Source organism: Myotis nattereri (assembly GCF_964212035.1).
Source record: "Myotis nattereri genome assembly, chromosome: 8".
NCBI lineage: Eukaryota > Metazoa > Chordata > Mammalia > Chiroptera > Vespertilionidae > Myotis > Myotis nattereri.
In genome coordinates, this window is record NC_138083.1 from 42320245 (window position 1) to 42339478 (window position 19234).

At 40.3% G+C, this 19234-nt stretch overlaps 1 protein-coding gene across 5 annotated transcripts in view; it reads left to right on the forward strand.

The window, feature by feature from the left end:
• NEDD4L (NEDD4 like E3 ubiquitin protein ligase) overlaps nt 1-19234 on the forward strand; it is a 309487-nt gene that overhangs the window by 182679 nt on the left and 107574 nt on the right. For all 5 annotated transcript variants that reach the window (XM_081097853.1, XM_081097852.1, XM_081097851.1 and 2 more), the window contains 3 exons: nt 159-240; nt 2652-2690; nt 5918-5971. In XM_081097853.1, the coding sequence (XP_080953979.1) occupies nt 159-240; nt 2652-2690; nt 5918-5971 (175 nt within the window). The remainder of the gene's footprint in view (nt 1-158; nt 241-2651; nt 2691-5917; nt 5972-19234) is intronic.

Sequence of the window (19234 nt, forward strand, 5' to 3'; positions counted from 1 at the left end):
GGTATGTTGAAAATGTTATTGCTTAGTTTGTGGAATTTACATAAGCTGGGTTATTAACTGATATTTGCATTTTCATTTAGGTTTTGGCTAATTTAATTTTTTTAATAATTTTAAAATGAAAAGTATAATCTGATTAAAACTTAAATATTTTCTTACAGTGATCCATACGTGAAACTGTCATTGTATGTAGCAGATGAGAATAGAGAACTTGCTTTGGTGCAGACAAAAACAATTAAAAAGGTAGGTGTTCATCCTAATTAAATTTCATTTAAGCCATAATTTAACCCAATTAGATTATGTATTTTGGGTCTGTAGTAGTTTATATTTTAAGATTAAAATGGAAATATTTTTATTTTAAGCATTTTCCAGTATTAAACCTATAAATTCAGTGTTAATCCAAAATATGTTTCTGGCTTTTCGTTAAATGACTGTACAAAACAGTATTCTTAAAATAAGTATTATTACAAGTAGCAATTTTTTCCCAGGAAAAGAATATAGCAAAACAAGATTTTGCTTTATTTTTCATAAAGAAATTTAAAATACATTTAATGAAATAGAGTTGTGTGGGGAATTGGTAGGCACAAAGGGGATGGTCTGTCTTGAAACAAGAATTTCCAAAGAAGCAAAATACTTGCTTAGGTACATGAAAACAAATAAAAAACATTAATAATAAAACTATGTTTATGTGCATATGTTTTACTTTTCTAAATTTCACACATATGATTTTATTAAAGATGTTTTTCTAATTGTATTTTAATTCATCTATCTCCATGGAATATAATGTGAAATATTTGCTCCATATTTAGGACATTTGTTGAAGATGCTTTTTTAAAATCCAAAATGCTGTTATTCTTCATGCTTTGGTGTTATTTACACATTACAATTATTTTTTCCTTGCCACCTTTGGGTAGTTAGATAACACTGTGATAAGCATTTCCTGGAGAGTTGGATGGCTTTTTAAAAAAATGGTAACTCTCCTGCTATTGTGCGGACGCCTGGGCTCCATGACCGGGTCATTTTGTGTATGGAACAGCAGCTGTAGCATGCCCTCCACCTGGCATTCGGCCTGGCATTAAAAATGTTTTGATTAGTGGGGAGGATGCCTGCGAAGGACGGAGGCCATTGTTTGCTGTGCTAGGCGCTGTCACTGGTTTGGTTATCAGTGGAGAGGGAGGCCCGCCTTGCAGGGAAGGCAAGCCGAAGGCGGAGGGAGCAGAGAACCAGAGCCACCGAGGCGGTGATTTGCGATATTGAAATGTGTTTTCTTGGGAAGGGAGGCCCTCCTCCTCCCTCCGCTCCACGGTAGAGGTGCAGCTGCATGGCTGGGGCTGCTCTGCCTGCTTGGCAGCCCGCCTCCTGGTTAGTATTACCGCGCTGTGTTCGCTGGGGTTTAAGAACTGCTTTCATTCTCCTCTCCGCCCTGTTTTGTGGTCTTACGTTGTTGTTGTTTTCTTCCCTTACCTGTCCTTTGCTTCCTCCCCTCTACATTTCTATGAAGCTGGTCCCCAGGACTGCTGCAGCCCATGGCACGCCTGGGCCTGTCCTGCCTCTCCCTGGCTGCCTGGCACCCATCTCCCCTCCCTCCTCCTCTCTTCCATCACCATCCTGTCTCCCATAACCATCCCTGCTCCATTCTTAGCTAAAAATATGAAATCCACTGTTTAGGGTTGGATTTACTGTTGAGTTGTGGGTGGGGAAAGTGCTGATTTTTAAAATGCCAGTTCAGTGTTATACAAATTGTGTTTTTTATTTTGTATGGTGCATTGTGTTGTTGTTATTTGCTTCTTCCTGCACTAGTATGTTAAAGGAAATCGGTTCATAAAAGAAAATATTCTGGCTGCAGAGTATCTGTAGCCATGGGTGAGGTTGTGATTTCTCAGTCTCAAATTTTTACACATAATTTTTAAGACATGTATTTATTTAAGAGTGTCATGCATGTCCAAAATGCACAAATTATATATATATATATATATATCTCCTGTGCTTAGGACAAAATATCCTTTCCATGGTCTGTGTGGTATATATTTAAATGGATTGATAGGGAGGTGGATGGAGAGAAAGATGGAAGAATAGGGAGAAGAATATTTTTAAACCTGTTATTTTGGGGGAAAATAATTTACTTTATGTTTATAACTGGCAGATATTTTTTCTTGTTATATGATATGATCATCAATATTGTTCCTAAAGAATGTTCTTCAGATTCGAGTATTTATATAAGTAGTGAGCACTTTCACCTTCCTACCACCTGCTTCACTTCTCTCCAAAACGGATTTTTGTAGCACACATGTTGAGGGAAGGGAACAAAATTTATCTCTTTCTGGATAGGGTAACTATATCAATTTTAATTTCTTAAAAGATATATTTCTATCTTCATGATGATGGCCTTTTACAGGTCCCCAATGTTATTCCTTCTGATTGATAGCTTGCAATTTATGTTTTTTTGGTCTATAAATTATCTGTGCCCCTCCTAGTTTGGTTTATAGAATATTCTCAAATAATTGACTAAATGCTTCTTTTTTGCCACTTTGAGACTTTTTCAGCTCTTTTTTAAATCAGAAAAATGGTTAAGCAAATATGTGGACTGTGTTGTACTAGTAACTGCTGAAGTTTCAAAGACTGTAAAAGGTATTACAAGATACTTTCTCTTCCAGACGCTGAACCCAAAATGGAATGAAGAATTTTATTTTAGAGTAAGTTTTTCATTCTTTTGGTAACACTTGTTATTGATAACTAGATTGATATATTATCCTAATAGATTCATATTGAATGAAAGCTGTTAAATTTTTATTGTGAAATTCCTTTCAGTATGAAAATCGGTTGGGTAGCCTCCTAATGTGCCCCAAATTTTCAAAGACTGTGACGAGTGGTAATGAAATCTGACTTGTTTTATTTGGAAATGTTTTAGGGAATTAAAAAGAAAGCTATCCAAATATATTTTAGCCTTTCTATTAAAAATTTTCTTTAAAAATAAGGCAAAATATCATTAAAACACTAGTTTACTTCTAGAGATATAGGTTATGAATTATTTTAGAGATAGGATAAAACAATAGAGGCAACATGATTAAAAAGAAGCCTAAATTTTATCAAGTATGTTCCAGTAATGAAGGAAAATTTTGTAATTCAAATATTTAGTGTGAGTGTATATGTGTAGTGTAAAACTACCTCTGGAATTTAAGTATCACCGAATTAGGTAAAATTTCCTTAACCTTTTATATTTAACTAGAGGCCTGATGCACGAAATTCGTGCAAGGGTAGGCCTTCCTCCCCTGCCAGCGCACCGACCTTCGCCTGGCACTGTCCGCGTCTGCCACCACACCCCCCTCCCCCCCCGTTCTCTGGTTCTTCGGAGGCCTCCCTCTGCGGGGTGATCGTGCAGCAATGGCGGGGCCCCCTGACCAATTACATCGCACCCACCTTGGCTGGTTTGGCACCAGTGCCTGTCATAGCATGGTTGTCCAGAAGGTCGTCCGGATGGTCGTTCTGCTTTTTGATCAATTTGTATATTACGCTTTTATTATTATAGATACCCAGAAGAGGTATATGTAGAAATGGCTGGATTCTGTGAATTAACAGAGAATACTATTTGTGGTGGTTGCTGGTTTTTTTATACTGAAATTTTGAAAATATTAAACCACTCAGCTATGTAATAGAAAGAAAAGGTGTATTTTTTTCTCTTCAAAATGAATATATTTTCATTGTCTGTATAGCTGTGGTATTAAAAACTACTCTTTACCTTCAGAATTGTTCTAGATGAGACATTTTGATTAGTGTAGGTTCCCAAACAACAATATAATCAGTAGACACATTGTAATTGGTCCTAATTTCTTCTTTCAATCACAATAGTATTTTATGGGCTCCAAACTTAGATCATTAGATACATGTGTTCTATTATATTCAGAGCTGAAATATGGCATTGATTTTTTAAAAATATATGTATTTTTTTATTGCTTTTAGAGAGGAAGGGAGAGGGAGAGAGAGATAGAAACATCAATGATGAGAGAGAATCATGGACCGGCTGCCTCCTGCACGTCCCAGGGCCCACAATCCAGGCATGTTTCATAGGTCAATGCTCAACCACTGAGCCACACCAGCCAGGCATGGCATTGATATCCTAATACTTGATGAGATCCTATGTGTAGCCTTGACCAGATGTATTTAAAATTACTTCATGAAGAACTGAAAAGCTAATGGGGGCACATTGACGTTATTGGCCTTTAGTAAGCTTTCCACTTATAAAACTCCAAATTTCTTAGACCCCTTTCAGTTTTAACACCCTGGCCACATTTATGTAAATGTTAGTACTTCCAAATTTTTTTTCAACTAATCTTGGCTACATATGTAAACTCTTATTTTTCTTGGATTTTTACAAAAAGACCTTTGTTTATTCATCTCACAAATCGTATTGCCTGCCTACTGTGTGTTGGCTCCTGCCATGGCCTGTGGGTGCCCTGACCAGCAGCTCAGGCCTTCATAAAGCTTAGACACTAAACCCTCCGTCTGTCTGCTTGTTCCCTCACTAGGCCTCTGAGGGCAGGCCAGGGGGCCACAAGTACAAGTCGTGCTCTCTGCTCTATATATCAGATGTTATTCCATTCCATTCTCCATCACGAAGTAGCCGAGACTTGTGATAGTAGACACGGTCTCATCTCAGGCTCTACAACATGCAGCCTTTATGACCCTGGAAAAGCTACCTGAGGACTCACCTCCTCTGTAGGTTCCTTGTCGCTTACATAGGAGGGAAAGTCCTCACTCGAGGGGGCTGTTTCCAGAATTTACATTCGATAGTATAAATGAGAACACCTACCACCATGTCTCACATGTGGCTGGTACTCACGAAATGATACTGGAGTCTGAGTGATGATTTTTTCTGCCATTTGGGGGAGATTTTGGTAGAGAGACAGAAAGAAGCAAAAAGACATTGAAAGCCTAGTAGCTTTGACATTGACCCAGGGTTTGTTGGAAGGGGAGCACATCTTTTTTCTCTTTGTCTCTCTAATGGTTTAAAGCCTGGGCTCTGGAGACAAGCAGGCCAGACCTGGTGGGGGCTCTGGTTGCCTTGCATAGTAGCTCTGGGCCCTTAGGCAAGTTACTACACCCTCATGGTCTCAGCACCTCATTTGTAAGATTGTGGTGACAGTTAACACATCATAGGTTTTTGGTCAGTATTAAAGGAGATCATGTGTTTTTGATATTTAATGAGAAGATCGTGCCTGGAAAATAAGCACTATGCAGTGAATGGCTTTTTTTTACTATTTTGTCATTATTTTAATTATTGCTATTATATTATTGTTGTTGTTTTGATTAGGCCTAAGAGCTACCCTCAGGCATAGACCTTGTGAAGATGTAGCCTTGGTCTAAAGCAGCAATTTTCAACCAGTGTGCCGCAAGAATTTTTAAAACCTGCAATAACTATTTAGTCAGAAGCACTGACTTATTTTCCCTTAGATTGTCAAATAAAAAAATGACAGCAGCCAGCACAGTAACCATCTGGAGTGAATGAATCAAAATTATACCTTTTTTTGGTCACATCAGCAAAAAGTATATTTTTTTGGTGTGCCAAAGAATTTTAGTAGTTTATGTGTGCCATGAGATGAAAAGGTTGGAAATTGCTGGTCCAGAAGCATGAGCGTACCTTTAGTAGAGGAGTTTGAAAAACGCTTTAAAACTATTCAGAATTATCCTTTCTAATGTTAGAAAAGCAGCTAAAAGCATTTTCTCCTAATATACCTCAGTATTGGGCACAGAACAATATAGAAATAAACAGATGACTTGATTTAGTAGATATAGGATTTTCAGAAGACACTTGTTCAGATTACACATTTGATTTGGGTACATTATAAGCATTCCATTCTTTATCTCTTATTTCATCCTTTCAATTGTTTCTGCCCATTCTGAAGTACCATTTATGTCTCTATAGGTAAATCCATCTAATCACAGACTCCTCTTTGAAGTATTTGATGAGAACAGATTGGTAAGTGGGTCTCAGTTTTTATTTTTGCTTCATTTTTTAAAAAAATTTAATTTTAAAGCAGCTGCTTTAAAAACTGTGTTTGTTTTACTTCTGACAGTATATATGCCCCTAACCCATGGCTTTATTTTTGTTCCATTACAAACTCATGATTCTAACAAATATTTTCGTATGGCTAGGACAGAAATTTTATTTGTATATGTAAATGTTTTTATCATACTTAATATTAGTGAAAGTCACACTGATGAAAGTCACCACATGCTTACTTACACTCTGTTGGGAATACAGAATGATGGGCAAATCTGTAAAGAAGCCATCGCTCATATAAATAAACCTTTCAGGGATTTTAAATATGAGCCAGACTGCACTACTGTCACCTATCCGATCGTGAATCCATTGTGACCCTCCTTGGGGAAACCCAAATCTAATTAACAGTAGAAAGCAAAAAGTGAATCTATATTTAGCAGGTAAAATTAAGCTGTATTTTAAAACTGGTACTTTCTCAAGGGAAATTAGTAGAAAGTACCTTTAAAGAACTAAAGATATGCCTGAGGCATGAGACTGATAACAAACTAACATTTTATATAGAGATTGATAGATAGGTAAGATACAGTTATAGTATATATCTATAAACGTGTGTGTGTGATAAAATTAAGATTTCATTTTAGAAATGGAATTTCAGAAGCAAATCTGGCTTGAAACATTTTGCCATTTATCTAATTAGAATGTAAACATCAAGTACCTGTGTGTCAACTGTTCCAGCTATGAAAATGAACTTTCAGTTATGTGCCAGCGCTTTAAAAAATATTTTTTTTTATTGATTTCAGAGATGGAGAGGAAGAGAGATATAGAAACATTAGTGATGGGAGAGAATCATTGATCAGCTGCCTCCTGCATACCCCTTGCTGGGGATCGAGCCCACAACCCGGGCATGTGCCCTGACTGGGAATCGAACCGCAACCTCCTGGTTTATGGGTCGACGCTCAACCATTGAGCCACACTGGCCCGGCTCTGTGCCAGCTTTTAAGGTACTCTCAGAAGAGGTATTATATAATTCAGTGTAGTCAGTTGTCACTTAAATTTACTTTCCCTGAAACTTTTGTGTTTTGTTTTGTTTTGTTTTGTTGGGGGCTTGTTAAAATGAATGTTCTTATGAAGTGTTCCTGATGTAGAATTCAACTGAATCAATTTTTAAATAGCTTGAGATTAGAATATTTGGTCTGGAGAAGCCTTATAACACAACTGGCTTACCTCCCTGACCTTGCCGTTGAGAGAGGTGAGGTCTAGAGCCCGGGCATGATTTAGACACGGCAGTCGGCAGTGCCCTGGTGGAAACTGCTGTTCCCTTTGTCTCAGGCCAGTGGTGGCAAATAACCAGGCTCTTCACCCTGATTATAGAATTTGGTTGTGTTTCTAATCTATGCTTGCTATTATTTTCCAAATTAGAGAATCAACATATTCTGGCCTACCTTCCTGATAATCTTTTCTACTAAAAATGTATTTAGGTTATTGGTGGCTTTGCATGGAACTCAGCCCTTTTTTTTTACCTTAGGTGATAATTAGTTGTACTACATTACTAAATCAGTTTTGCTGTGTGTCTGAAATTATTTTCTTTTTAAATTGAATGGGAGAGTCTGCTGAGGGTGGAGGTCTTAGAACCCCCTCTCTCATCCAGCAAAGACTGTGAATTAGGCAGTGCTCAGCAAAATGACAGTTGTCCCTGGAGTCACAGATGCATACTCATTTATTGCGTATAGTAACACTTCTTTAAGGTAAAGGCAGGGTCAAATTTGAGGGAAAATTGCCTGTCAGATGTGTTTAATTCATATGACTTAATTTTCTTTATTAAGAGAAATTTAACAAATTTGTTTCTCATTCCCATTATCTAACACAATGACTTGTTGAGATGACCATGCCATGGGGCCCAAATATACTTCCAAACCCTTAAGGGCTTTGAATTCAGAGCTCTAAGAAATCCTGTGGGAATACAGACTTTATCTGAAAAACTATTTGATTATATTAATACCTAATTTTGCCCCAGGCCATCTGTAGTGTTGTTGTCACTGCTGGTGTTTTTCTCTTTGGCCATTAATCCAGCTAAGAGAATAATACATGACTATGGTGGTATTTGGCAGTTTTTTTTATGATTGTTTGTTTGTTTTAGATTTTTATTGATTTCAGAGAGGAAGGGAGAGGGAGAGAGAGAAACATCAGTGATGAGAGAGAATCATCGACTGGCTGCCTCCTGCATGCCCCACACTGGGGAATCAAGCCCACAGCCATGTGCCCTTGACCGGAATCGAACCCAGGACCCTTCAGTCCACAGGCTGACGCTTTAGTCTAGCCACTGAGCCAAACCAGCTAGGGCAGAACTTGGCAGTTTTAGCACTAAACAAACTAGCTTCCATTTCTCTCATAGAGATCATTTCTAGCGTTTAAAACACATGCCTTTAGAAAACAGGTTTGCATGTATGTAAACACAGGTTTAATCCCTCATACCCTCATCTCCAGGGCTGTTGACAAAGTCATGCTTTGCGGATTTTAAAATAAACCTTTTTTCACTTTTTGCAGCTTAGTATTTTCCCCTCCTATTTTTTTTTATACTCCTTCCTAAATAAACCTCTTCGTTAAATAACCAATGTTTCTGGATCATGGAAAATAGTTCATTTAAAACACCCAGAATATATCCAAGTTTACAAATCTGATGACAGTTTTTTTAATGTGGACCTTTAGTTTTCTTTTTTAGCTCCTTTTTGGCCCTTCGCAGAAATAGCAAGATTCCATGCTAGTATCCCAACCATGTTAATATTGCTGACTTCTCACTAGAAAAGTTGGCTCTGGGCAGCTTTTTTTCTGTATGGTATTTAAGTTAACTTACTACGAAAAGCACATGTTCTCCCTTCTTCAATTTTCCTTCCTTTTGTTGAGGGGGTTGGGTAATTGTTTTTTCCCCTTATCTGGCATATGAGAGAAATGTTTTCTCCAGCTGGGTCCCTTTTCTCTGGTACTTCCCTCTCTGACAGCATATCGTGTGAGAATTACACACACACACACACACACACACACACACACACACCCTCCCTTCTAACTGAAAAGGGTTATAGTAACAGGAGGCAGACCACTAACTGGCGGTGTGAATATTTGTGCCCCTTGCCCTTAGCTATTTTGTGACTGGTAGATCACGGTCTAATTATTTAGCATTAAAGGGACACTAATTCTGTGGGGTGTGTAACTGTATTTATAGTACCTTTTATTAGTTTGCATTCCATGCGGGTAGTGTGGTGATATCATAAATAACAGGAACGTAACCTCCGAGGCTTGTGAAAGGGTTTTCCTAGAGCCAAGGCATTTTTGCTGGTCGTCATTCGGTCCTGCGGGGAGGTGGGGAAGTGCCGTGTGCGCTGGTGTTTTCAGTGCCAGGTCTCGCGTGGTTAGAGCGCCCAGTGCCTGCTGCGTTCGGAAAGAACTGTCCTGTGAGTGTGATGCGGGTAGATTTATAGCTGCGTGGCTCGGAGTGTGTCTGCTGCCCCAGTCAGCTGTGAGAGCTCCCTGCTGGGGCCACTCCTGTCTGATGGAAAAAAGCAGCAGCTGGGAAGGTGGTGTTTCAGGCTCTTGCTGTTTAAAAAAAAAAGAGAGAGCGAGAGCGAGAGGGAGAAAACTCCACTAAGTCCACAGGCTGGCATTGGAGGGGGAGACGGCGGTCATGTGGTTCTGGCCATCCTACCCTCTGTCACAGTGTGGATGAGAGCTTTTTGCTCTTATCCAATCATGCCTGGAATGCTGCTTGCCACTTGGGTTATTTCTGCTATCTGTCGCTCTCGGTGCCGCAGTGCTAAAGGTTTGGCAGATGGGACGCTTTTTCTTGGAGTTTGTTTCTTCGGTTTTTGACTTCTGGCAGTGCCGGGCGTGTTGTGGCCGCTCGTCCTCTCCCTCCCTGCCCCCCTGGGCACCATGGCCCATCGGCTTCGGTTTCATTTTGGCTCCAGTCGCAGCAACACGGCCCCTGAATCAGAGATCCTCGACCAGGAGAGAGAAGACGACTTTTTCATGGCATTCCACACCCTGCCGCGCAGGAGCGGCCCTCACCCCTGCGCCCACCGCGCGGAGGACGGAGGCCTGCAGGAAGCGGTGGGCGCGCTCAAGCGCAGCACGTCCATGTTCATCCCGCAGCTCCTGAGCCCCATGGACGCGCGGCCCACGCGCAGCTCGTCCATGCAGATCTCGCTGCAGCGCAAAGCGGCCGACGGGGCCCCGGACACGTGCGGGCCACCCGAGGGTCTAGACTGCGACGCAGGGTCAGTGTCTCTGGGCCGCTGTACGGAGCCCCCCAAGTCCCAGACCCCGGAGAACTCTCCACCCAGGGCCACCAGGGGTGTAGGCCCCCACGTGAACGGCATGTGTGGCCACCTAGCACGGAGTCCTGTCCCTGCGGATGGCCGTGAGGAGCCCGAGCCTCGGGGACCCAAGGGTGGCGGGCTCCGGATCCAGCACCGAGCCTCCAGCGCCGACATGCGCCAGGTGAGGCTGACGCCGCCCTTCGGGGCCGATGGACTGTGCAGCTCTTCAACTCCGGAGCCCAGGCGCTGGTCCCTGCAGCACGTACCAGATGCTTCTGGAAGTTCTGGGAAGCGGTGCTTTGTCTTCCAGCTGCAGCAGCCGCCACCAGGCACGCCGGGTATGGGTGGTGACTTCAACTTTGGGTTCACGGGCACGAAGGGGGACAGGTTGGTTCGGTACCCCCGTATCCGGCTTGAGAGAAGCACCTCGTACCCCACACAGCCCCGATCAGAGCACAACAGCCCCATGGAAGATCGGGGCCACTTGGGACACCCGGAGACGCCGCCTCGGGGCCGCAGGGTGGCTCCCGAAATCCACAGGACAAATTCCGTGGAAAGGACGCCACAGGGTCAGGGCTGCACGTTTAAGATCAGGCAAGACCAAAATGCAGGGCAGCAGCATTTCAGAATTCTTGTGACTCGCGGACCCGAGGAATCTCATGAGGATCCCAAGGAGAGTACAGACACCAGCTCTGGCTCCACCTTGGCTGGAGCACCGGTAAGTCAGCTTGTGTTTCCATGTGAGGCACCTAAAGGACTAATTCAAGCCCAGAAAGCTTACTTCGCAGCGCAATTAAAATAAACTTCATCCTATTCCCTCCGGGAGTTTCCCAGCTTGGGGCAGTGTAACTGAAGTTGGGCCGACTTGTGGGAGCTGATTTGTGCCCCGGTGTTTGGTAGAGGTCCATGAAACTTGTTAGCATTTCAAAAAATACCTTTTCTTTATGTCCGCAACCTCCAACAACTCAGTTTTGAAAATCCAACCGCCCCCCCCCCATTTCCCCTTATGCATAAAAGCATTTAAAAATGTATTACTTTAATCTGCCAGGCCCCAACACGTTGATGTTGGAAGTGCATTTAAAAGCTGCCTGCAAATATAGCCTGACAGCACTTCTCTTTTACAGTAGTTCTAATACAAACAAGAGAATATCACCCAAAACTAAAGTGTATGTAAAATGTGAGCAATTCTTCCGGATGGCATTTTTGCTGTAGAGGGTTGGCACTAGTTATTAGCATTTATCCTCTTTATTTGGGTCCCATGAATACTGAACAAGAGGGGGACAGTAAGAAATGCATTTTTGAACCAGATGGGCTGTTGGGTCTCAGCTGGGTGAAACTGACTGTGGGCTGGTTAATGGTCAGATTGCGTGGCCTGCAACTTAACACTGCCAACTCCAGTGTCTTAGCTGGGATGCTGTACATAGAATAGTAAGTGTTCTCTCTCCAGCTGTGGAAACAGACGCTCTAGAACAGATTTTGGCCTTTATTGCTCATATGTTCTTGCTTGCTCCTTTTCAGTGAAATGGAGCACAGAAAAACAGCTGCTAACCCCAGTAGGCAAATGATGACTCTGCAGCTTTCATAGTTTATAACAGGATGAAAAGTTTTATCGGTGAGCTTTCTTTTACTAGTAATCATTAGTTTAGCTGTTACGTGTTTTTTTAGGAGAACAAACTCCTTATATTTTGAATTGGAATTTTCCCCTTGAATTTCATGTGATTACTGGTTTGAAGATATGATTATGAAATATCTGGAGGACTTTCTGAATGAGTTTCCACTGTGAATTGTGACTTTTCAAAGTGGATGGCTGAGTATTACTGTAGAATGGAATCATCTTTTATGCTTTAAGTTGAGAAATATTTTTGGCCATTCAAGTGAACTTTATCACTGTTCTATCATTGCTATTCACCACTTTGAAAAGGTTATCAGATACTAAATACAAATATTATCTTTTTCTTGGTATTATGTAACTGTTTCTTATCTCTTCCATATAGCCCTTTTATTATCTCTAACCCCATTATTAGGCAATATTGAAGTGCTTTTTCTTGGTCTGGACCGATACCATTTTTATACAGTGGTTCAGATGTCAATAAAATTTTGATATTAGAATAGCCTTTAACCTTCACCCATCATGGCAGGGAGTGGCTTTGTTGGGCAGCACAGTTCCAAACACAGGAAAATTGAGAAGCAAAATGCATTATCTAAAGTTTTGATAACTGTTCAATTATATTACCAAAGTCTTAAAATAATTTTTGCAGTTAGATATCAAGGAGAAATGGATTTATATAATTAAAGTCTCATTTGCCTTTAAGTTTTTAATGTAATTACAACATAAATAGAAAATAGTAAAAATTATGTATACCTTACATAGAAGGGCTGTCGCAACTTGCTTGGGAGGAAAAATTTAAATTAGTGGAAAATGGATTTCTTCGCATTTGGGAATTTAAGTTCTAGAATCAAGAGCTCTTTCTGGAGAATACATTCTGTCCAGCACATGGTAGTTTTCATTTTCAAGGTGTATTTTTGTACACATACATACCTTTGTAAATGGTTGGTACAAAGCTGGTTTTCTTTTAAGCCAAAACATTTTCCTTTAAGAAGCAAAAACAAACCTCCTCCCATAATGAAACTGCCTGCTCCATTCAACACTTCGTACGTGTTTCATACGGGCAGGGGTGTGAAGTGGAGGCAGCAGCTGCCATGGCCTTATTTATCTTGAGGGAAAATATTCACTGGGGCGTCTATGGTCTGGCTGCCAGCAAGCTTTTTTGATGTTTCAAATATCTGCTGCTTTGGCCAGAAGGGCATTCCATGATTAGTTTACATGAAAAATTAACTAAACTCTATTGCAGTCTGGTTTTTGAATGATGTCAGAAATCTTGTTTGGGAAAATCACTCAGGACTTTTTTGACGAAAGTACTCGTATTTCATAATCTATGCCTTAGACCTTTTTCCAAGGTTAACTTTTTGAGTGCTTTTCTCAGTTTGTGCCTCCAAACATTCTGTCATGAAAAAATCTAAAATGCAACATGACTCCAAAAAATGTTAACCAGCTAGATTCCTAGAAAAAAATACATGGGAACAAACCCCTGTTGCCGACAGATTTTCCACTCGGTCCGACACTCCCAGTAAAATAGAATTGTTTCTTACAGTCATCGGTTACAGTATTGAAGAAGCCTGCGAGCTTTCATTCAATTTGTGGCATTATTAATAGTTATTTTCTGAAAGAGGTTTTTGAGTTATTTGGTTTCATTATGAGCTTCTTGACTACATTAGAGTTGTTCCAAGGAAGTTGAATCACTGTTTACCAGCATTTATGCCCCCTTCAACACAGTTTCATGCATAATAACTTGTGAAGCTCTGCATTTTACGAGCTTCGGGAGCCAGTATGAATCTCATTATTGTAGTAAGTGTTTAAGGCGCACTGTGTATGAACTTTACACTAGGTACTTGGAAAGTTTCACAGACTCACAGTTTCTTGCTGACACGAGTTCATAATGTAAACAGAGGGAGGAGAGCCCATGGAAGGCAAAGACGCATTCTAACATCCACCACGTCTATTAATAGGGGGAGGGAGTGCTCCTTCTTTACTTCCTCTGTGCTTTTCCCTGTGCCCACTCCATGCACATACACTTCATAGAATGTAGTATCTTTTGTAATTAAAAATTCATTTTCCTGAACACAAAGGAATATGCCAAACTGTTTTTATTTGGGAGGAATTTTAATTTTGACTCTCTTAGAAAAGGGTGATTTTACTGTGCAGAAGAATTTTGATGGTATTGGTATCTCTCTTTTACCCTAAAAAAATAATTCTATGAATATACATCTAAACCACCTTTTACTGAAAAACACCACATTGTAATGGATAAGATGTAATGGATAAGAAAAAAGCTAGTATTCCTTTTACTGAGTCAGTTTCTGATTGGATTCTGTAAAGTTTTCCTCCCTTCCATATAATAGTACTTTCTCTTGCTGTGGTCATATATGAGAATGCCCCAATATTATGTAACAAAATTTTATAACTATTTTCAGGGATGTACTGAAACATGTAGGCAGTGCACAGTGTTAACACTGATGTGTGTTTTCACATCCAGACACAGGACTTGTAGTGAGAGCTCAGGTTTCTGTAGCAGTCAACATTTGAAAAGTGCCTTCATTTACTTCATTAGTCTATATAATTATCCATTGCAGAAGCATCCTCTCACTCAGCCTTCCCAACAACCTTGTAAAATAGCCCCTTTCCTGTTCCAGGCGAAGGTATGTGATATTGTCATTAGTTATAACTAATACTAGAGGCCAGTTGCACAAAGAGATTCGTGCAATAGGCCTTTCCTTCCCCTGGTTGCCGGCACCGGATTTCCTTCGACACCCGGGACCCAGGCCTTCGCTCCGGACGGAGCCTTCAGTCTTCACGGCGGCTCTGGACCAAGCCTATAGTCTTTGCTCCACAGCTTCGCCCCTATGTATGCAAATTAACCGTCATCTTTGTTGGGTTAATTTGCATACTCTCTGGATCGTCTGGTGAGCATAATGGAGGGACGGTTAATTTACATGTTTATCTATTATTACATAAGATACTGTCATATCACTTTATGTATAATGGGAATTTTAACACTATATCTTTGCACAATTAAAAAACTCGTGTAATTCCCCCTCCCCCCAAAAATGTAGTTTAATGCTTCCTGTGATGGGACATTTTTGTTGAAAATTTTGGAAGTGGTAACTCCACCTGGTGCCTTGCAGCCTAATGGAGAGAAAGAAGCATCTTTGGAGATCCGCAGAGCCGGTTTGGCAGTTGACTGACGTGTCCTGGGGTAGTTAGGTGCCCTCTCTGAGTATACTGCCTCATAACTGAAAAATGAGCATAGAAATGTCCATCTCATAGGTTTACAGTGAGATTTAAATGTGTAGTGTATGTGGACGTACCTGATTGGTGTTCATGTTGGTTTTTTCCTTCTTAACCAAATATCTGTAATATATAAATCTTTCTCCAAGGAAGATAATGAGGTTAATTGTGAACAACCAATTTTTTATCAGCATGGCATTAGACACAGGGCAACATGAATTTGAGGCCTATCTGGAAATGTTTGCTTGAATAACTAGCCGTGATGTCTAATGTCGTCTTATTGGTAGTGAGTATTTGTCTGTTGGATAATCAGCACCACAGAGCCCTAACAATGCTCTGTGATGACGCAGCCTCCCCCCCAAAACTTGAATTAATTCATGAGCTATGCGTTGTAGCAAAGGATCTTCACTTGTATTTGCTGTATTGAGTTCGAAACTGAAACGTTTACTTCTGGTGGTGTATCTGACATGCTATAATTTTACCATGTAATTTGCTATAATGGTTCCAGTGATTAAGTTTACTTTTACTTCTTATAGGCTGAGGCTTCATCAGTCTAATGTCACCTGTTTAAAATTCCCTCCCTGAGTAACTTACAAATGAGGGCAGAATTTGGGAAGAGCCCTTATCAGATACTGCCTTTTAGAGGATTTTCATAAATGCCGCAGCCACTTCACTTGACTAAGCCCAGAGGCAGAGTGTTCCTAAGCATTGAAATAAATCTATAATTTTGTAACACATGTTAATATGAAAATTGTTATCTGTACATGAAAGTTCACAAAACCAGAAGAAGTTTAGTCCATGTTAGAATTTAATAAATATTGGGTTTCTTTGTAGAGTTCATGGTTTAAAACTAATTGAGGCTAATCTAAGTGGTAATCTATTTGTGTAACTTGAAATAACCAAGCAGATTTTTAAACTAAAAATAATTAACTGCATATTATTACTGCTGAGATAGATTACTGTCCTAAATACATTGAACTTTTTAAAACTCTTGATACTTCCAAGACATTTGTAATAATGAGGGAAAATCAGGAAATTCATGGATGGTGTTGAAACTGGATCCTAATGCACAAATACAATATTGAAGTTTCCACTGTAAATGCCAGAAGAAGCTTGGGAAACCAATCCAGAATTGGCTAGCGATTCTTCAGAGGTTTAGTCTGCGATCATTCAGGCCCCTTCATTCACACCAGGCAGCATAATATTCCATGTCCTGTATTAGAGAGACCCACTAGGCAGTCCACCTGCAGTGTACACCCAGCTCCAGTTTAAAGACTTAAAAGGCCTAAAGGGATAGATAGAGTGTTGAAAATATTTGCTAAGATATTTCGTATTGTAAGAGGTCTGTGATTATTTTTCCTGGGCCTTTTAGAAATAATCCTGACTCAGTAAGCATAAGGATGTATAATGACCTCAGTGGAGTTTCCTCTTTAATCTCTTGTTTATCATTCCACTGTGGCTTACTTGGGTGATTCAGGATACAAAGGAATATAAAAAAATAATAAGTGAGACAGGTGCTCTGACATGAGTGGGCCTCAGTAAATCTTGGATGGCGCTCCTGATTCCTGCTGTCCTGAAGAGACACGTTGGTGGTCTCCAGGCATCACCACGTTTTCACAGGAAGCTGAGCTTTCAGGATGGAGGATGGCGTAGATTGAATTTCAAGAAGCCTGCTTATTATACCCTGGTCATTTTAGAACCATGGACCGTTTTTACACTTTTGAATAAAGTGCTTCAAGTGAAGGGAATGGTCATGAAATGATCATAAATTGAGTTGGAAAGGGACCTCTTTTCTCTAGTTTGACTGTTGTTGCTACACTTAGTGATCAAATACTTTGTCAGTTCCTTTAAGTGCCTGCCCTGACTGCCTATTCTTTGAAACCATCCTGTGTATATTAAGTGTTGTGCCATATACTACTGAGTAAGCAGAAAGTGAGGAAGTTCCTCCAGGGAGGGAGAGATTAGAGTTACCCCTAGGAAATTGGCCTCTCACAGGTCCTTGTAATTCACGCAGCCTTCCTTTGTGACTTAGTTTTTATAGTTCAGAGAGAGTCAAGAGGCTTTTAGCTCCCCGGTAACGTTCAACCTATAATCTCTCATTATGCTGTTTACCTCTTTTGGGAGTGGGGGACTGAGATGGGGTAGGGACCTTACTAGGCATATTAAGTATTTGATGATACAAATAGTTGGATAGATTTACAGTTTCTTTTCCTGTGGCCCACATATGTCATAACTCTTCATTTTCTTGGGAGACTTTTTATAGCTTAATAATAAACCATACTTCTTGAGGATCTTTTTTTTTCTTTTCTTTTTTTAAATTCTTTTAAAATACCTGACTAGATAGTTAACTCTCAAAGGAGGGAAAAAAGCTGCTTTGGTCCAGATTTTAAAAATTGAGTTGAACAAGAAAAGTTGAGCTGGAGCAGAAGTATTGAAATGTGTGATTAAGCCCCAACCAAAACACATAGTACCTTTTCAAAGCAAGGAGTGTTTCAGGGCAGGAGGTAAAAGCTAACCACTCCCGGTTAATTTCCTGAAAAAGTTAGCCTGAGTTGAATGTGCATGCTAACAGTATGACTCTGGGGTGCTTTTGTGTTATCGTTGCCTTCAGGTCAGTATCTGTCCCATATGTACTTATTGATTGTGCTTTTCCACTTGAATAAAAAAAGAGATACTAAGTTGTAATAGAATTTAAACATCTTAATGTAGTTTTAATATTTAAGTTGATTTAACCTCTTATTGTAGGAGAAACCGTGCTTTCTAAAAAAATCCTGATGCTATATTGTACTCATTAGCATGAGTCATTAGGGTGGCCAGATGGTATGGCAAAGAACAAAGCATAGTGTGCCCACGGGCCTGCCTGCGCCTTTGGCTGAAATTGTATTAGCAAGAGATGCCCCTTCTACAGGCTGGTCTTCTTCTCCAGCTAATGTGTGCAGGAGTCATGTTTAAATTTTATATTTATAAGTGTGTAGAGCTTTGAGTTTCAATTGCAGTTAATATAGGCCAATTCCTTTCCGTTTAAAGGTCAGGAAACTGAGCATTATTTTTGCAGTTACAGAGAATATTCGTTTTCTCTCACACGTGTGAAATAATATTTTTGAATAATACTGCATGTAAAGCACTATACTTCTTGACATTTGAAACATCAAAGGTTGGAAAGTCTTACCTGGAGAACTGGTTCAGCAGACAGGACAGCTGCGATGAGGCATGCCCAGTGGAAGCATTCACTCATGATAGCGGGCATTATGAAAGTGCTGATACCCAACCCAGGCAGCGGGTGACAGAGTGCTTACACATGGGATGGGGCACTGTGGGTCATGGTGGACAGGAGTGATGTCATGGAGGGAAAGATTGGAACCGCATCTGGAAAGATGGCCAGGATTTGTCTCAGTGGGTCAGTGGGAGGGGCCTTGTTTGGAAGACTGAAGGGAGTAGTGACTGCCAGTGATGTGGTTGCTATATTTGCCCAGGAATTTCCTTGATTATGATTAGTAAGTTTCAACAAATTTTTGTTAATGTGAAATGTTGTTGAAGAGTTTTGGGATGTGGTTATTGGCATGAATAATTCCTCTCTTTCCATCACATGGGGAGTTGAATGAATTTCTTCCTTACCTGCCTTCTACAGAGCTGGTCTGTGAACACCTGCCCATGCCAGACCAAGGACAAAGAGATACCAGGAAAATTCCTGCCATTGAGTGGTGGTGGCGGGAATTAAACAGATGCCTGTCACCTTCATTATAATATCATTCTGGAGGGCCATAAGTCAAACACAGACGAGTAAGCTTGCTTTACAGGGTTTGGCTCTGTTAGGTGTTTATATATGCAGTGGAGGCTTTATCCTGAACAAGAGCTAAAGAAATAAATAGCTAAGCATTTCTTTGCATGTCTTTCTATTTGAAATGGCATTACATCAGAAAATCCTTGCTCTGCATTCTGATATGGGAAATTTTATATTAGTCATATACACTTATCTACACTTTTGCATTTAAGAACAAATCAAATAAGGAAAATAACCCACATTCCAACCATTCAAATTAAGCATATTCACATTTATGTGGATACAGTATTTAAATAAAATGC